General features: G+C 32.9%; 1 protein-coding gene across 1 annotated transcript in view; it reads left to right on the plus strand.

The window, feature by feature from the left end:
• Positions 1-18,534, plus strand: part of Dpp10 (dipeptidyl peptidase like 10) — a 608,497-nt gene extending 589,963 nt beyond the window's left edge. Inside the window, exons 22-26 of the mRNA XM_026397087.2 lie at positions 7,297-7,396; positions 7,643-7,701; positions 7,816-7,888; positions 16,486-16,559; positions 18,400-18,534. Coding sequence (XP_026252872.2) covers positions 7,297-7,396; positions 7,643-7,701; positions 7,816-7,888; positions 16,486-16,559; positions 18,400-18,534 — 441 coding nt within the window. The remainder of the gene's footprint in view (positions 1-7,296; positions 7,397-7,642; positions 7,702-7,815; positions 7,889-16,485; positions 16,560-18,399) is intronic.
• The last annotated feature ends 368 nt before the right edge of the window (positions 18,535-18,902 follow it).

Below are 18,902 nucleotides of genomic sequence, written 5' to 3' on the forward strand. Positions count from 1 at the left end.
TTCCCTCCTGTGTACAGAGAAACACTACATCATAGTTTCTTATCATTATTACACCATTAGGTAATGAGTTAAATTTAATTGTCTTATTATTTCATTTCCAAGTCAGGCCACAAGCCTAGTTAGAGCTAGTGATGTTTTATTAATTGTTTTTTGTCACAAAGGCATTTGAATTGAGTTTATCTCATGTTCTTTTTCTAATCTGTTCTTCTTTCTTCCCTTTCTTCCTTTCACATATGTGTTCTCTCTCTCTCTCTCTCTCTCTCTCTCTCTCTCTCTCTCTCTCTCTCTCTCTCTCTCTGTATGAGTGTGCACATTTAGAGATGAAACTCCGAGCTTCTTGTATGGTAGGCAAGTGGTCTACCAATGAGCTATATTCCCAGCTCTTAAAATTTGTTTCTTTGAGGCAAAAAGTAGTTGGATATTGCCTCTTTTATCCAATTTGACAATGTCTGCAATTTGAAATAATTTGATTAGATCATCGATCTTCAATATTATCATCAATATGGTTGCATTTTAATTTTCTTGCTGTTGACTATGTAAACCACATTTTTAATTTACACCTCTCAAAATTATTTCTAATGTCTTTTGTATTAAATGAACATTTTTTAATGATTCAGTTAGTTACTGTTTGCTTATTGGTTATAATTCTCTTTTGGGTTATTTTGAAAATTACTTTAGGGCTTACAATTTGCGCTCCTGACTGATCATAGTTATTTTCCTCTGGTATCATCCCACTTCATAACCACTATAATAATAACACAGTGGGGTGCTGCTATCTCTCCCTTCAGGATCTTTTGCTGTATTTGTCAGACATTCTGTGCAACATATGCTGCAAAGACTCATAATATTTTAGTTTTTTTCTTTTAAAAGTCAGCTTTTCAAGAGGTTTTAATAAAACTTACTTCTCTTAGTCCATCTTGATGAAATTAGAAATTCTTACATAAAATTACTTTTTATTATTAACAATTGTATAATTATCTTTTGAACTAATAATGATATGTGTATGAATGCTCCATTTATGTTGGTGGTTGAGGTATATGAACATCAGAACAACATGTGTATTTGTTTCCTTATTGACATTTTTAGATTTTATTATATTAAATATTAGTCCATGATCATATTATGTGTGAAATGTTTCCTTATCTTGTTGATTTTTCTCAAATGTTGTAAACAATTAGTTGAAAAACCCCAAAGTTTTAAAGCTTTTGTTGGCAATATTTTTTTCTAAACCTTTCTTTGGTGATTTCTTCTAATGATTTTATTCTATAATGTATCATTCCTATCAAAGGAATTTCTTATGTTTTATCTGGTTTGAGTGAGGAAAAGAATAAAGCACTTGAAGGACATGGTGAAGATTTACTTTTTTAGTTTTAAATAGCCATTTTTCTAGCTTTCCTGATTAACTAAATCTCCCTAGTACTTCAATTCATGATAACTAAAAAAATAGCAATTTCTCAAACATTCCTGAGTTCACCTCTCATGTAATCTGCTTGTCTGTTCTTATGCTAACCTTATTTATTCTTTAATTATATCATGTTGAACAATAATACATTTTAATATTTTTAAAAGTAGTGTTTCAGTCATTTCTTTTTCAAAATAATATTGGCTCACCTCTCCTATTATTTCCTATCATCATTTTTACAAAATCTCCTAAAATTCTATTGTTTTTATTGTTGTTATTTGCTTTTATTTATGTTTATTTATTTATTTTTGGTTTAAAGAATACATATTTATCTTGCAATTCTGGAGATTGGCAGTGCAAGGTCAAGGTTTGGGGAGGGTTGCTCTGCTCTGAGTCCCTTGCTTGAAAATGATGGTTCTCTCATTGCTTCTTTACATGGTCCCCCCATCTGTGTCAGCTGGAATTTTTAAATTAAAATTTCGTTTAATTATTTTATAATACTTTAAGGAGAATTAAAATCTCAACAGGATAAAACATTTATTCAAGTCACACATTATATAGAGTATGTCCCTTTTATTTAATTCTTCTTTTATCTCTCTCAGTACTGTTTTGTAGTTTTTTAAAATATAACTCACGTATCTTCCCTATATTGTTTATTTCTTGGGATTGTGTGTATTTTTTATGTTTTAATTTTAATGTGAATGATACCTGTCCTCTATATTATCTTCCAACTACTTTGTTAGAATAATGAAAGTTTTTAATAATGAAATATTTAGCTTATATCCGGCCATATTCAATTGTTGTATGACTTAATTGAAGACTTTAAATCATTTTCAAGCAAGGGACTCAGGACATCAAGGCCAGGATCAAAATCTAAGTAATTATACATATATATATATATATATATATATTAAACAAATAACAGATTAAATGCAGAAAATACGGTGTTTTCAATAACATATTTAAAAATTTTTATTTGAAATTAACTCATTGTGTTACAAGAGATATAGTTCTAAAACACCACATAGACCTAAGTTTATAGGAAGCACCTCTTTTCCCCCTAGTTCTGTCAGCATATCTTTTTACTATGTTCATGATATCATTTAAATATTATATAAAAGTATGTATCCATGAAAATATAAGTCCTCTGTAAAATAGAGCTATCTTTGCTCTAGACTTTCTATAATATTTGATTTTTCTTACATCATTTTTTAAAGAAATAGAAGTCTCGGGAAACATTTTCATTTTGTAGTTTCACCAAATGAACTTTTCAAATAATAACATAAGTGTATTTATATTTTACAAGTAATGTTATAGGGCTTGGAAAGTGGAAATTAAAAAAGCAATTGCAATGAATATAAAAATGCCATCACTTTGGGAAACCAATAAAATGTCAACTTAGAGCATCCTGAATTATTGAATTCTTTTGATCCATATCAAATCAAAACAACCTCTAATTGACTACAAAGTCAATATGATGATCCTCAATTTTAGGATCTGCCTGATGATATGAGTTGTTTTGAAAATTAAAATCACCATCTTTATATCTAACTAGAACTTATAGCTGATTCTTGCCCTCTTTTGGAATGTATTTTCCAAAAACTCTTTCATGATCAACTTTTGCACTCAATAAATAAACATAAAATGGTTGAGAGTAAGGTGAATAATTAAAATTTAATTTATTCTAATTCCTGCCAGTGTTGATTTTAATTTAAAAATAGAAGCTATTTCTCTGAAATAAATCAAATTAAAGTAGCATTTTTGGATTTGATTTTTAAATGCTGCAGAAACAATTTTATTCCACAGCATTCACTATCATTAAGTCTTAGAGGGTATTCAGCTTCATGAAATCCCAAATTTTCATATAAAAATAGAATAACACAAACCCTTGTGCAGCAGCAATGGTTTATACCCCTACTTTTACTATAAAATTACACGGGAATAGAGGCCTATCCATGCCCACATTCTCAACAGATTATATCTGAATTTTTCCAACCACCCGCCCCTAATTTTTCGTTTTTAAGCTCTAATAGACTAGAGGATTCTGGTTGAAGCTATAAAAATATTTATTAGGAATCTTTAGTAAATTAGTATGCTTTAAGAACTTGTTCAAAATGTAGACCAAGAATGAGTTTGTTAAAAATGAAAACTCCTTACTCCACTCCAGATCTACTTAATTAGCATCTTCATTTTTTTAACTTTTAATGTTTTTATTTGTTTTAATTAGTTATACATGATAATAGAATGCACGTATCCACTTTGGTATATTAAACGTATAATTTCTCTTTTTTTTTGGTTGTACATGTAGAATCCTATCAGTTATGCAGTCATATATGCACATAAGGTAATAACGTCTTTTTCATTCATTTTTAACAAAGTTCCCTAATAATTTTTTCCTAAAGTAATTTCATTCTGAATATATGAGGTATACAATATGATATTAGAGGATACCTTTAGATTAAATAAAAGAATTTCTATAGTGGAACCAATGAACATTTCTATCTTCTCACAGAATTACTCTTTTTTGTTGTTGTTTGCTTTTGCTTTTGTGGCAAGAATAGCTAAAATCTACTCACTTAGCAGAAATCCCAATTAAAGTACTTTTTTAAAAAAATTGTATCCATAGGCCTCATGATACACATGATATCTCAGAGATTTGTTTCTCTTATATCTGAAACTTTGTATTCTCTGACCTACATCATTTCCACCACACACACAATCCCACCACTAGTTATCCTTATTTTGTTTTCTATTTTTACTGAAATTTTTTTAGACTCCACATATAGGAAACATCATTTTACTTTTGGTGTCTGACCTGTTTCATTTGTTCAGGGAGCATAATATTCTGCATTTTCATCATATTGTGGCAGATGGAAGCCTATCCTTCCTTTTAGAGGCTGGGTAACGTTCCATTGTACATTGGTACCATGGTTTCTTTATCTAGTCATGTGTGATTAGTGGTTATTGATTATAATGTCACAGTGAACTTAGAAGTATTGATGTCTTTTGAGATAAAGATTTCATTTCTATTTTGTCTATTCCTGGATGAGGATTTCATGGGTCATGAGGTAGTTCTATTTTTAATCTGTTTAGAAAGTGTCATACTGTTTCTTTTGATGCCTATACCAATCTATAGTCCCACCAAAAGTGTACCCTTACCAATATTGTTATCCCCTTTTGATATGAGCTATCCTGACAGATGTGAATGGGTATCTTGTAGAGATTTTGATTTGCATTTTCCTGATTAGTGGTGTTAAGTATCTTGTCATGCCTCTAGTGGCCACTTTTATGTCATCTTTAGAAAATAATGTCTATTCAAGTTGTTTGTCCATCTTGTATGTTTTTCTGTTAATATTTTATCAGGCTTTTTCCTATACATTTCAAACATTAACTCCTTATCAGATACATGGTTTGCAGACATTTTCCTAATCCTTTAGCTGTCATTTCGCCGTGTTCATCATTTTCTTTGCTAAATAGAAAGCTTTATTAGTTTGATATAGTCCCATTTACTTTTGCTATTATAGCCTGAGTTTTGGTGCAATATAGAAGAAATCATTGCCAAGGCTGATGTCCAGGAGCTTTTTCCCTCTGTTCAATTCTAGGTGTTTTATATTTTTAGGTCTTTTATTCATTTTGAGTTGATATTGTATATGGTGTAAGATTAAGGTCTAATTTCATTCTTTTGTATATGGAAATAGAATTTTCCTAATACCATCTAGTAAGTGATATTTCCAAGTGTGTCCTCTTGGTGCCCTTACTAAAGATTAATTGGATGTGTGTGTTTGTTTCTGGACTCTCTTTTCTCTTTAGCTGGTCCGTGTAACTGTTTTTCTGCCATCATACTAGAATCTGCCTCTCCAGAAGGCACTATTTTTTTCTTAGTTCCTGGAGATAATTGGGCTCTGAAAGACATGTGAAGTAAAATTCAAAACTAACCAACACAAAGCCAATTTATTAACTTAGATTATTTGAGCATGATATATAGTTCTTTAGACTGAAGCTTTAATGATTGGGTCGTTCAGTGCTTCTCTCAAGATGATCAGCTTAAATAAACAACTAGATGGTTAATCAGTTTGAAGTTGGCTTGGCCACCATGCTGTCAAAACCAGAAAAGTTATATGCCTCAGCTAAGAAACGCAATACCTTTCTCACTATGGGAAAGTCTTACCTGTGGATTTGAAGTTTCTGACTGTAACATTCTTTTCTTATCTCCATGATAGAGAAAAAGAAATAAAAGTCCTGAAAATGTTCCTTCTAGGGATAGAACTTTGAAGGGCCCTCCCTACTTTGGCCTTTTAATAATTGTTTCTTGCTTTGTCCTTACTTTTTTATAATTTGTTCTTTATATATGTTAATGCATTTATAACTGCTACTTATCTATCACTGACCTAAGGCTCTTCCTGTGTCTCTCAAAGAGCAAAGGGACTTTGGGGTAGTCTAAATCCATGAAGGACATTTTTTTTCCCTTCATTTTCTAATTGTTGAAGGAGATTCATTCAAGCTTCTGAGTATAAGTTAAACATTCTAATACAAGCTAAAATTAATTTCCACAACTCATAACTCAGTAGGTCAGTGCCTTACTCTAGAATTCCTGTAAATTATTAAAATATCCTCTGGAACTTTGCTAGTCAGATATTGGAATACAAAATAAAACCAGACAACTCGAATTATTATTTAAGAATATTTATTTATTGTTATATTAGGTAAAAAACATTTTAAGTTGATATTTTAAAATTAAATTTAAGACATGATCCAACTCATAATAACATTATTATCGCATCTCATAATTTTTAAAATTTGTTGTGTAGAATACAGGGGAGGGAAAGAAAGTTTTCCCCTTCACTCTCCATGTGTTCTTAGGTAGCACTTCATGTAAAAAAATGCACATATATTATATAATATATAAAATAATACACATATACTTATATAATAGTAACAACAAATTATAATTTTAGTAGCATATATAAACATGAAATATAACCCAGACAAATGGAAAATCTCTAAAGTAGATCTGAAAGAGCTGGTTTAGACTCCAGATTAAATACTACTTCTCTAAAACAGAGAAAGAAGGGTGAGGGTTAAGCCCCAACAGAAACATTCACCAGGAAATTTACCATAAAATAGAATGAGGTTTGTTACGTAGGTAAAGTTAGTGACTTCTTCAATGATGCACTTCTCTAATGATTCAGTTATCCCAGTTTTCCTGGTACAGAGGGGAAACACCCTTGTAATCTAAGATCTCCTTTATAGATTAAATTTCTCTTCCAAAAGGGCAACTCTCTAGCACTGTTTTCAGATATAATCTTGTTCCTGCAGTTTCTCAGAATAGGGCTGCTCAAATAATCCTTAGGCCCATCAGTTATATTTCAGGCAGCAGATTCTAGTCCCCTACAGTCATATTTGGGGGTAGATTATCCTGAGCCCCACGAGGAACTGAAAGTAGAATCTATATTTGGGATGTTATAGTTTAAATATTTGATTCTCCTTTCCTAATTTTACATAACAATTTTTGTTATTTCAATTACGTATGCATATATGTGTGTGTATGTGTATCTCTCTATATATGTGTAATTTTCTTAAACTGGTACATGATTTAAAGCGTGTTTTATACCCCTAGTATCATATTATTTGAGATACTTCCCAGATGTACAGTATGGAATCACAGAGCAACTATTTGACACTTGGTGATATCTAATTAATTTTATATCTAACAACTTTATTAAAATAGCTGGTTAGATAAAAATTTGAACAACTATTCAAAATCTTCATCTGCAAACAGTGATTTTACTGCATTCTTAAGTCTAAGAAATTATGATACATGTTGATATGTATATTAGCAAGCAATGATCAAAACCTAAAATATGTCCAGGGATAATTGTTCTAATTTTTGGCAGGGGTATGGTGGTTATATTGCATCAATGATCTTAAAGTCAGATGAAAAGCTTTTTAAATGTGGATCCGTGGTTGCACCCATCACAGACATGAAGTTGTATGGTGAGTGTGTCCTACAGACTAATGTAATATAGTGTATTGATTTATAGAAAACAAAATCCCAATGCACAGAATCTGAAATGAGCTCATTTATCTTGTGTTATTAAAGCCTGTTTTGAATTGTTTATCACCTCCCTGATTCAATTGATTTTACTGGAGCATGACAATTAAATTTGAAATGCAGAAATAAATGATGAAATATGCTAGGGTTTTAGTTTATTCTTAACTTTCTGTTTTCTTGGGTCATAGCATCTGCTTTCTCTGAAAGATATCTTGGTATGCCATCTAAGGAAGAAAGCACTTACCAGGTAACTAAATTAAAAATAAATAGAATGAATAACATTTTTTTTCTAAAAATCAGGTCAAATTGCTTTTACAGGTAGATCTGTAGATACAGATGTTTGTGTTCTTTGTTTTTATAGGCATCTAGTGTGCTACATAATATTCATGGCTTAAAAGAAGAAAATATATTAATAATTCATGGAACTGCTGACAGTAAGTATTATATTTGCTGCTACTGTTTGATGGAATGTGACCTTTTACAAAGGAATACATCTTAAAATTTGCTTACAGAAGGCTTATAAACCTAAAAAAACAAAAAATAGGAAGTGAGACAAAGGATCAGATGGTAGGAAGTGGGAAGAAATAATTTAGGACTAAGCAGAGAGGAAATAAATAATCAGCCTCAAATGGCAACATCTCCAATAAAACTTCCTGAGATTTGGGGAATAGTCTGTCTGTGCTATTGAACACAATAGCCATTAACCACTTATGACTATATTCCATTCAGTGAGACTGAGGAATATAATTTTTAATATTGCTTAATTTTTCCTGATTTTAATTAAATAGCCTCATGTGGCTAGTGGCCATGGCTATTGTGTTATTCAGCAGACCTCAAATGGAAATCAACCTACAAAACAGAAAGATAATGTAAATATGCAAGCGCTGAGAGGTTGTGAGTTTACTCACTTACATGAAGTTTTAACTTATCTGAAGTTAAAATCTTCCTAAAAGAGCAATTTTGTATTCCTTCTCATTTTTTAACCATTTTAAACATGGGGGATGGATTTGGTTGATGTTATAAATAAAAATAATTATTTACATTCATAGGAAGCTTTCAGGGCTCAACAAATGTATATTTTTATTGTTCTATATGATACCTCACAGCAGAATGTTGAGTGTTTATAGTTCTATTCACAGTTGAGAAAAATCAATTTCAAGAAAGAAACATTTTTCCAAGGCTATCTGACAAGTGAGCCAAGAGAGTTCAGATCTTGAATCAATACTTTCTAAATCTTGAGCTTGCGTTTGTTATCACACCCTACCCTACCTCAGTATTTTTAGCCAATTTTTAAAAATCATAAAAAGGTTCTCTTAGCAAAGAGTGTAGAGTATACCATCTCTCCAGCTTAACTTTTAAGCAAGTCAAGCTATAGTTAAACCACAGCTTAATGTGTATGTGTTTGTGTATTTTATATATATATATATATATATATATATATATACACACATATATGTATATATATACATATATACGTATACATATATACACACACATATATATAATACAACACACACACACACATATATATATGTGCACCTCTATATCAATTTCTCTCTCTCTATATATATATATAAAATACATATATGTAATGTAGTGAGATACCACTAACCCTTAGACAGAATTCTGAATAAAGTATGTGTGTGCTTTCTGTTAAGAAGCCAAAGTTAAGTTTCTTTCTTCCTTTATGATGGGTTGGATTTAATGATGGTCTTCAAGAGTCTGATATAGAAAAGGGGAGTTTTCACTTTACAGTGAAGACTTGTCCTTCAACACATCAGCCAGGGATGAAGTTTCACATCAGTAGTGATAAGCCAAGTTCATAGTAGGTATACTACATATAATATAATGAGAATGACACTTCACCTATGTGGTTCAGTACCCAAAAGCTAAAACCACAGTCTAAACTTGAGAAAAACATCAGAATATCCAAATGAGGACTCTACCACCACATGATCACTATTCCTCAGAACTATGAAGGTCATGAAAAATGAGAAAGGCTGAGAACCCCCCATAGATCAAAGGATACTAAGGGTCATGATGTCTGAATATAAAGTGGTATCATGGATGGGACTCTGGAGCAACAAAAATAATGTCAAAGGAAAACACTCAAATAAAATAGGTGTAGTTAATGGCAGCACACTGATACTGGTTTATTCTCTTTTCTTTTTTCTTTCTTTTTTTGACAAAGGTCCCATAATAATGTAAGCTGTTAACATTGGAGGAATGGAGTGAGGGCTATATGGAACTCTTTGCACTGTCTTCACACCTTTTCTGAAAATTTTTTAGGTTTTTAGTAGTTTTATCTGTTATAAATTGAAAGTCTTTTTATTAAAAGACAGATTTAGAATATACAATAACAATGTTGGATGAAACATGATGAAAGAGAATGTAAAACTTTTGAAGACCTTTAGATTTTTGTTTAAAGTATTAAAACTTTTTTCTTGAAATCTTAAGATTAGTAATAATAAAAATCATTTATTAAGTACTTTGTCAGAAAATGTGCTAAAGCATTTAGTAATTTCTTACTCGTTTTGCATAAAAATAATATATAGTGGGTCTTACTACTTTCTTACTTAACACATTGGATAAATAAATATTAAGAAAGACAAACAACTCCCCTGCCAGAGCTCAGCTCTGGCCTATATGCACCTCTGCCTACCTGCATGGTACCTAGGCCCAGGGTAGGCCCGGGTCCATCCCACCACCAGCAGATACCTGCTGAAGCTCAGGATTAGTCCAGATCCACCTCTGCCTACCTGTGCAGAACCCAGGCCCTGGGTAGGTCCAGGTCCATCATCCCCCCAACCTGAGAGCCCCGACCTAACCCACTTCCATATTGGGACACTTCAAACATCTCCATAGTCTTCCCCATGTAGTAGCTTCTACCTTTCAACAACAGAGAGGGCCTAGAAACAGCTACATCTCAGAGCAAGCATCCCAAAGCCAAATGGTGTAAGCCCTACCTCTGAAAGACCTTGCAGCAATCTTGGGGCACTTCTAATGCTATCCTAAGTTACCTCCCCTATTGCCGCCACAACCTTGAGTTGCAATAGTATCCACCTTGGGACACCTGCAGGGTCTAGAAGCCCAGAATCAAAGTGAAGTACAGATAACCTGCATGGATACTACAAGACTATAAAATAGAAACTGTAATATCTCATATCCACACTGCAAGAAAGGAAAATACATAGACAACATGAAAAAACAAGGGAGAAAATTGCCACAAACTAACCAGGATACTATAATAACGGATCCTATGGATGGTGAAGTTGATGAAATGCCAGAGAAGGAATTCAGAATGTTCATAATTAAAATGATCACTGAATTTAAAAATGACCTAAATGAGTAAATACTGGCAAAAATTGAGCACTTCAACAAGGAGGCAAGAGAGTAAATACAAAAAGAAAAGATAAATATCAAAAATAAACAAAAATGGCTTGAAATAAAAATCATGTCTCAATAATAATCCAGAATGTTAATGGCCTAAACTCACCAATCAAATGGCACAGACTAGCAGATTGGATTAAAAAAAAAAAAGACCCAACAATATGCTGCCTCCAAGAGACTCGTCTCATAGGAAAATACATCCACAGACTGAAGGTGAAACATTAGGAAAAATCATACCACTCCCATGGACTATGGAAGCAAGCAGGGTTTCCATCCTCATATCAAAGAAAGTAGACTTCAAGCTAAAGATAATCAAAAGGGATAAAGAAGAACACTACGTACTGCTCAAGGGAACCATTTACCAAGGAAGCATAACAATTATAAATATATATGCCCCCCAAAACAGAGTATCTATGTTTATCAAACAAACTCTTCTCAAGTTCAAGAGTCAAATAGACCACAACAATAATTCTGGGTGACTTTAACACACCTCTTTCACCACTGAATAAATCTTCCAAGCAAAAGCTGAAAAAAGAATCTATAAAACTCAATAATACAATCAATAACTTAGATTTACCTGACATTTATAGAATATTTCACCTTCAACAAATGAACACACATTCTTGTCAGCAGCACATTCAACCTTCTCTACAATAAACTATATATTATGCCAAAAAGCAACTCTTAGCAAATACAGAAAAGTAGAGATACCACCTTGTATTCTATCATATCATAATGGAATGAAACTAGAAAACAATGATAAAATAAAAAAAGCTACTCCAACACCTGGATGCTAAATAATATGCTATTGAATAAACAATGGGTTGTGAGAGATGCAAGGAGAAGATTAAAAAAATTTTAGACTTAAAAGAGAACACTGATAAAACATATCCAAATCTCTGGAACACATGAAGGCAGTACTAAGAGGAAAGTTCATTGCATGGAGGTCATTCCTTAAAAAAATAAAATGTCAACAAATAAATGACGTAACATTATCTCAAAGCCCTGGGGAGGGGGGGAAACAACAACAACAAAATTAGTAGAAGACAGGAAATAATTAACATCAGAGCTGAAATTAATGAAATTGAAACAAAAGAAACAACTAAAAAACTTGACAAACAAAGAGTTGGTTCTTTGAAAAAATAAATAAAATTAACAAACCCTTAACCATTCTAATGAAGAGAAGGAGAGAGAAAACTCAAATTACTAACATACGTGATGAAAAAGGAAATATCACAACAGACACTACAGAAATACAGAATATAATTAGAAATTATTTTGGAAACTTGTATTCCAATAAAATAGAAAATACCAAAGGCATCAACAAATATCTAGAGTCATATACTTTGCCCAAATTGAATCATGATGATATACACAATTTAAACAGATCAATTTCAAACAATGAAATAGAAGATGTCCTCAGAATCTTACCAAGAAAAGCCCAGGACTGAATGGAAACACAGCTGAGTTCTATAAGACCTTGAAAGAAAAACTAATACCAATACTCTTCAAATTATTTTTGAAATAGAAAAAGAGGAAGCACTTCCAAATGCATTCTATGAGTTTATTATCACCCTGGTTCCAAAACCAGTCAAAGACACATCAAAGAAAGAAAATTTCAGACCAATATCTCTAATGAACATAGATGCAAAAATTCTCAATAACATTCTAGCAAATCAAATACAAAAATGTATCAAAAAGATAGCACACCAGGGATGCAAGATTGGTTCAACATATGAAAATCAACAAATGTAATTCATCACATCAATAGACTTAAAGATAAAAATCATATGATCACCTCAATCAATAGATGCAGAAAAAGCATTCAACAAAATGCAGCACCCCTTCATGTTCAAAACACAAGAAAAACTAGGGATTACAGGAACATATCTCAACATCATAAAGGCTATCTATGCTAAGCCCCAGGCCAACATCATTCTAAATGGAGAAAAATTGAAAGTATTCCCTCTAAAAACTGGAACAAGATAGGGATGCCCTCTTTCACCATTTCTTTTTTTTTCTTTTTTTAATTTTTATTGGTTGTTCACAACATTACAAAGCTCTTGACATATCATATTTCATACATTAGATTGAAGTGGGTTATGAACTCCCAATTTTACCCCAAATGCAGATTGCAGAATCACGTCGGTTACACATCCACAATTTTACATAATGCCCAATTAGTAATTGTTGTATTCTGCTACCTTTCCTATCCCCTACTATCCCCTCTCCCCTCCCCTCCCATCTTCTCTCTCTACCCCATCTACTGTAATTCATTTCTCTCCTTGTTTATTTTCCCATTCCCCTCTCAACCTCTTATATGTAATTTTGTATAGCAATGAGGGTCTCCCTTCATTTCCATGCAATTTCCCTTTTCTCTCCCTTTCCCTCCCATCTCACCTCTCTGTTTAATGTTAATCTTTTCTTCCTGCTCTTCCTCCCTCTCTGTTCATAGTTGCTCTCATTATATCAAAGAAGACATTTGGTATTTGTTTTTTAGGGATTGACTAGCTTCACTAAGCATAATCTGCTCTAGTGCCATCCATTTCCCTGCAAATTCTATGATTTTGTCATTTTTTATTGCTGCATAGTACACCATTTCTATTTAACGTAGTTCTTGAAACACTGCCAGAGCAATTAGATGAAAGAAATTAAAGGGATATGGGTAAAAAAGAACTCAAAATAGCACTATTTGCTGATGATTTGATTCTATATATAGAAGACCCAAAAAAATCTACCAGAAAACTTCTAGAACTAATAAATTAATTCAGCAAAGTAGCAGGATATAAAATCAACACCCATAAATCAAAGGCATTTCTATATATCAGTGACAAATCCTCTGAAAGGAAAATGAGGTAAACTACTTCCAATTGTCTCAAAAACAATAAAATACTTGGGAATCAACCATCGAGGTGAAAGACCTCTATAACAAAAATTACAGAACACTAAAGAAAGAAATTAGAGAAGACCTTTGAAGATGAAAAGGTCTCCCTTGTTCTTTGATAGAATTAATATTGTCAAAATGACCATACTACCAAAATAACTATACAAATTTAATGCAATTGCAATCAAAATCACAGTGACATTCTTCATAGAAATAGAAAAAGCAGTCATGAAATTCATCTGAAAAAATAAGAGACCCAGGATAGCTAAGGCAATCCTTACCAGGAAGAAGGAAGTAGATGGCATCACTATTCCAGACCTTAAACTATACTACATATCAATAGTAAGAAAAACAGCAGGGTATTGGCACCAAAATAGACTGGTAGGCCAATGATACAGAATAGAGGACACAGAGACAAACCCACATAATTACAGTTATCTTATATTAGACAAAGGCACCAAAAACATACATTGGAGAAAAGATGGCCTCTTCAACTGGTGCTGGGAAAACTGGAATTCCATATGCAACAAATGAAATTAAACCCCTACCTCTAGATGCCAAACTAGATGCCCTTCAGTAGATGAATGTATAACAAAAATGTGGTATATGTACACAATGTAATACTTTTCAGCATTAAGAAAAAAATCTTGGCATTTGCAGGTAAATGGATGGAGTTGGAGAATATAATGCTAACTGAAGTTAGCTGATCCCAAAACTACAAATGCTGATTTTGTCTGATATAAGGATGCTGATTCATAATGGGGTTGTGTGAAGGGAGCATGGGAGGATTAGATGAACTCTAGATAGAGCAAAGGGGAGGGAGGGGAAGGGAGGGAGCATAGGGGGTAGGAAAGATGGTGGAATGAGATGGACATAATTACCATAAATACATGTAGGAAGACATGAATGGTGTGACTCTACTTTGTGTACAGCCAGAGATATGAAATATTGTGCTCTATATATGTAATATTTATTATAATGCATTCTGCTGTCATACATAACAAATTAGAATAAATAAAAAAATTAAAAAGTCACACAACTGTTAGTTATAAAAGGGGGCAGGGTTGAATCCAGGAACTAAAGTTCTTATTTATTATTTATTATATAATGCAGGCTCAGTCATGTGAATAAACTATATTCAAAGTTAAATTATTTTACCTCTAGCCATCACCCTAGAATATACCACTACTCTTTCAAATTTCTCTGTCAATATGATACAGCTATTTAGCAAAACATGTCTCTATCTGACTGACTCAGTTCTGGGTCTGGTTCTTCACCAGTTTTTGTTGTTGTTGTTGTTGTTTTTGTTCTGGAAATATCACAACAGACACTACAGAAATACAGAAGATAATTATAAATTATTTTGAATTTTTTTTTTCTTCTGGTGACTTCAGAGGAAAATCTCCCCTGTGCAGGTACATAGGTACCAGCACCCCAGAACCCACAAAAGCCTGGGGAGTTCAAGATGCTCCCTCAGTGACATTCTAATGTACCACTATAAATGTTATTTTGGAAGATTAGAAGCTAATTCACTCAGCCTATCAGACTTTAATGTCCCCCATTTAGTCCTAGGAACAATATGAATTGAAGATATCAACAAACCATGTGCTAGATACTAAGCAGCAGAAAAATCCAATTGGAAAATTTATTTGTACATCTTTTTACCTTTATCCATATGTAGAAGTAATGGGATTCATTTTGTATAGATTCCATATGATAAGTAAATATGCTGTACAAGGGACTATTTGTCATTGCCCCTATTAATTAACATTCATAGTATCTTACATTTACTGAGAAATATATCATTATGTAGAGTTGATGTGGCAATTTTCCCATTAAATATAATACGATGTTGGGAAAGATTGTGCATATGTTTTTAAAGGATTTGAATCATCATTTGATATTTTTTATCCTCTGCCATAGAAAGATTATTTGGCATCATCTAACTAGAACATTAAAGAGGATTAAACCAGTGGTAAGGCTGCCCTGGGTTTGTAAAGACCTTTACAATATATTAGCTTAGGAGTGATTTCAGAAATTCATAGGTGTACAAAAGACAGAAAGGAATAGCACAGGTGGCATATGAGCAAAGTTCTGTGCACAAGGATTTGAGTGAATGTTCCAGAATTTTGCCCCTATTTGAGCCCACAGAATCTCCAAATCTAAAGCAAATCCATTTCTTATTTCAAAGTTTTGGACCTTCTATTCAGGCAGAAGGAAGACAGATTGAAGCTGGAATAACTAGTATTCTCTAAATTAAATATTTAGCCCATGAATAAGAAGACGTAGAAGATATGTACTACATTTTCTCAATATAGAGCATTCTCTTATAAAAATTTAATATAATAAAGCACAATGTCATTGTCTAACTGAGACTGGGTGTCAATAACCCTCCTGAAGGAATGCAAATCTATTTTTCTGTATTCATATTTACAAAAGGCATTCATTATATTAAAATATTTATAAAGTATAAAATATATGAACATTTGGGAATAATATACGATATCTAAAAAGTATGTCTCAATACCATCCTCTATAGTACATAAGCCTTGTTCATCACTCCAGTTGTATTGATTTGATTTTTTATAATGTTAAAGTTTGCCATTATAGCTCACACCTTTCTAGTTAAAACCAAAGATTAGCCTTTTAATTGTATGATGTATGCAAAACACTTAAACTCTTTGAAAAAATAATATGAAAATTTTCGGATCTTAATAAATGTATCTTCTTCAAATACTATAATTTAATTTCTTCCAGCAAAAGTTCATTTCCAGCATTCAGCAGAATTAATCAAGCATCTAATAAAAGCTGGAGTGAATTATACTATGCAGGTAAGTAATTCTTTTAGAAGAGTATTGTGTTAGTCAGCCTTCCTTCATTATAAGATACTTGAGATAACTTACACAGAGAAAAGTTTATTTGTCCACAGGTTGAAGGTTCAAGTCCATGATCAAGCCTTTAAGACATGGGCTGCTGGAAAATACTCAAGATACAAACTATTCCAAATGTCCTCTTCTAAATTCCTCTTTTACTTGTTAGATATAGAATACTTTGTCTGCATTATTCTATTATTTATTATTATTATTATTATTATTATTATTATTATTATTTTGTGGTGCTGGGTATTGAACCCAGGGACTTGTGCATGCAAGGGATGCACTCTGCCAACTGAGCTATATCCCAGTCCTCTTATTCTATTCTTAATGTAATTATTTTTAGTATGCTTCTTAGGTTAAATAAGTTTGTATTCTTTGTTCTTGATTACATTGAGAATGTGGATTCCTTTATGCTTTAAAAGTAAACCATTCAGAACCCATTCAGAAATGTTCTTTTCTCCTCAAAATTTATATGCTATTAATATTGATATTTTTAAAAAGATTAACTTTCTATTTCCCTTTGTCCCTTTTATATTTTCTTCATTTTCTATCATTCATATATAAAAAGTGGGAGAGAAATATGTGTTTGGGGAAAATACTACAAGAAAAGAGGACAAGTTAAAACTCTATTTCAAATTCCATTTATATGTGTGCTTTGACACATCTAATAAATATTAATCAGGGACTTACTTTAATAATGGTCACTATGTTAGATGGGTAACAAGACATACTTCATGCTATCAAAAAATTTTCAGCTTAATGGAGAAGTCATACAAAAGGAGTAAATTTGTCAGCATTTGGAAGAAACAATTGTTAGTCAGTTTTCTGTGTTATGACAAAATATGTGAGATAATCAAATTATGAGGCAAGATTGATTTTTAGCTCATGGCTTCAGATGTTTGGGTGCATAGCTGGTTGGCCCCATTACTTTGGACTTGGGATGACACAGTATGTCATGGTAGGTTTCTTCAATTCATGGTACCTAGGAAGCAAAGAGAGGCAAGTGGATCTGTAGTCTGAATATCCCCTCTGAAGGTCATCCCCAATGACCTAACTTCCTTCCACTGGGCTATACCTTGCACTGTTTACAGCATCTCCCCATAGTGCCACTCAATGGAGATGAAGCCTAAAACACATGGGCTTTCGTGATACATTTCAGATATAAGTCACAGCATTCCACCACTGGCCCCCCAAATCTCATGTCTTTTGCACAATGCAAAGTACAATAAATCCATGGGATAGGAAAGAATACCTAGGAAATGGACCAAAGCAAGAGTGAAGTCCAACAGGGCAAATGTCAAACACGGTAGCTCCATGTCCAGCATCCAGGATACATGGGGGTATGAAGGGAGCTCCAAAAGCTTGGGCATCACTGCCACTCTCTGTGGCAAAAACAGTCTAATTTGCATACAGAAGGCATATTTTGTTTCAACTATAGATTGACATGATTACAGTCTTTTTAAAAGCTTAGCTTAAAGGACTCAGAATTTGCTGAAATGAGATTTTGGTTAGAAATTTTCATATATCCTTTCTTCCTTTTTTTCCTTCCTTCCCTCCTGCCTGCCTGCCTTCCCTCCTTCTGTACTTGGGATCAAATTCAGGGTCTCACACATGATAGGGAAGCACTCTCTCTCTCTCTCTCTGAGCCACTAAACTATATCCCCAAGCCCTGGTTAGGTAATATTTTTCAAAGTCCCTATGCCAGAGGGGAAAAAGGAAAGAAACAAAGAAAATGAATGCTGAGGGGGAAAAAGCTGCCTTGATAAATTGAAATCATCTCCCCTCAATGTCTTAGGTCTACCCCGATGAAGGTCATAACCTATCTGAGAAGAGCAAGTATCATCTCTACAGCACAATCCTCAGATTCCTCAGTGATTGTTTAAAGGAAGAAATACCCGTGTTACCACAGGAACCAGAAGAAGATGAATAATGGACCCTATTTATATAGAACTGAAGGGGATATTGAGGCTCAATGAAACGCAACCAAGAGACTGTCATATTGTAGATGCTCAGAGTTTCAAGGGCAGCTTAAGGAGATGACACTGGAACAGCACACTCAGAGATAATGAACTAGAATTTGAAGACCGAAGTCCAAGTCTACTGTGTTGCCAAGGGTGCAGAATCTATTGCTTTGTAAAAGAAGGTCAAAGGGTTGGTTTCCTGGGAGAAATTAGTTTTACATTAAAGTAGGAATAGTGCATGTTTTCTTCTGTTATCCCCGTTTGTTCTGTAACTAGTCGCTCTCATTTTGATTTCAATAGCCACCATCATCTTTGCACATAATGCACAACTTATCAT

The sequence above is a fragment of the Urocitellus parryii genome, chromosome 1 (assembly GCF_045843805.1).
Source record: "Urocitellus parryii isolate mUroPar1 chromosome 1, mUroPar1.hap1, whole genome shotgun sequence".
Classification (NCBI taxonomy): Eukaryota; Metazoa; Chordata; class Mammalia; order Rodentia; family Sciuridae; genus Urocitellus; species Urocitellus parryii.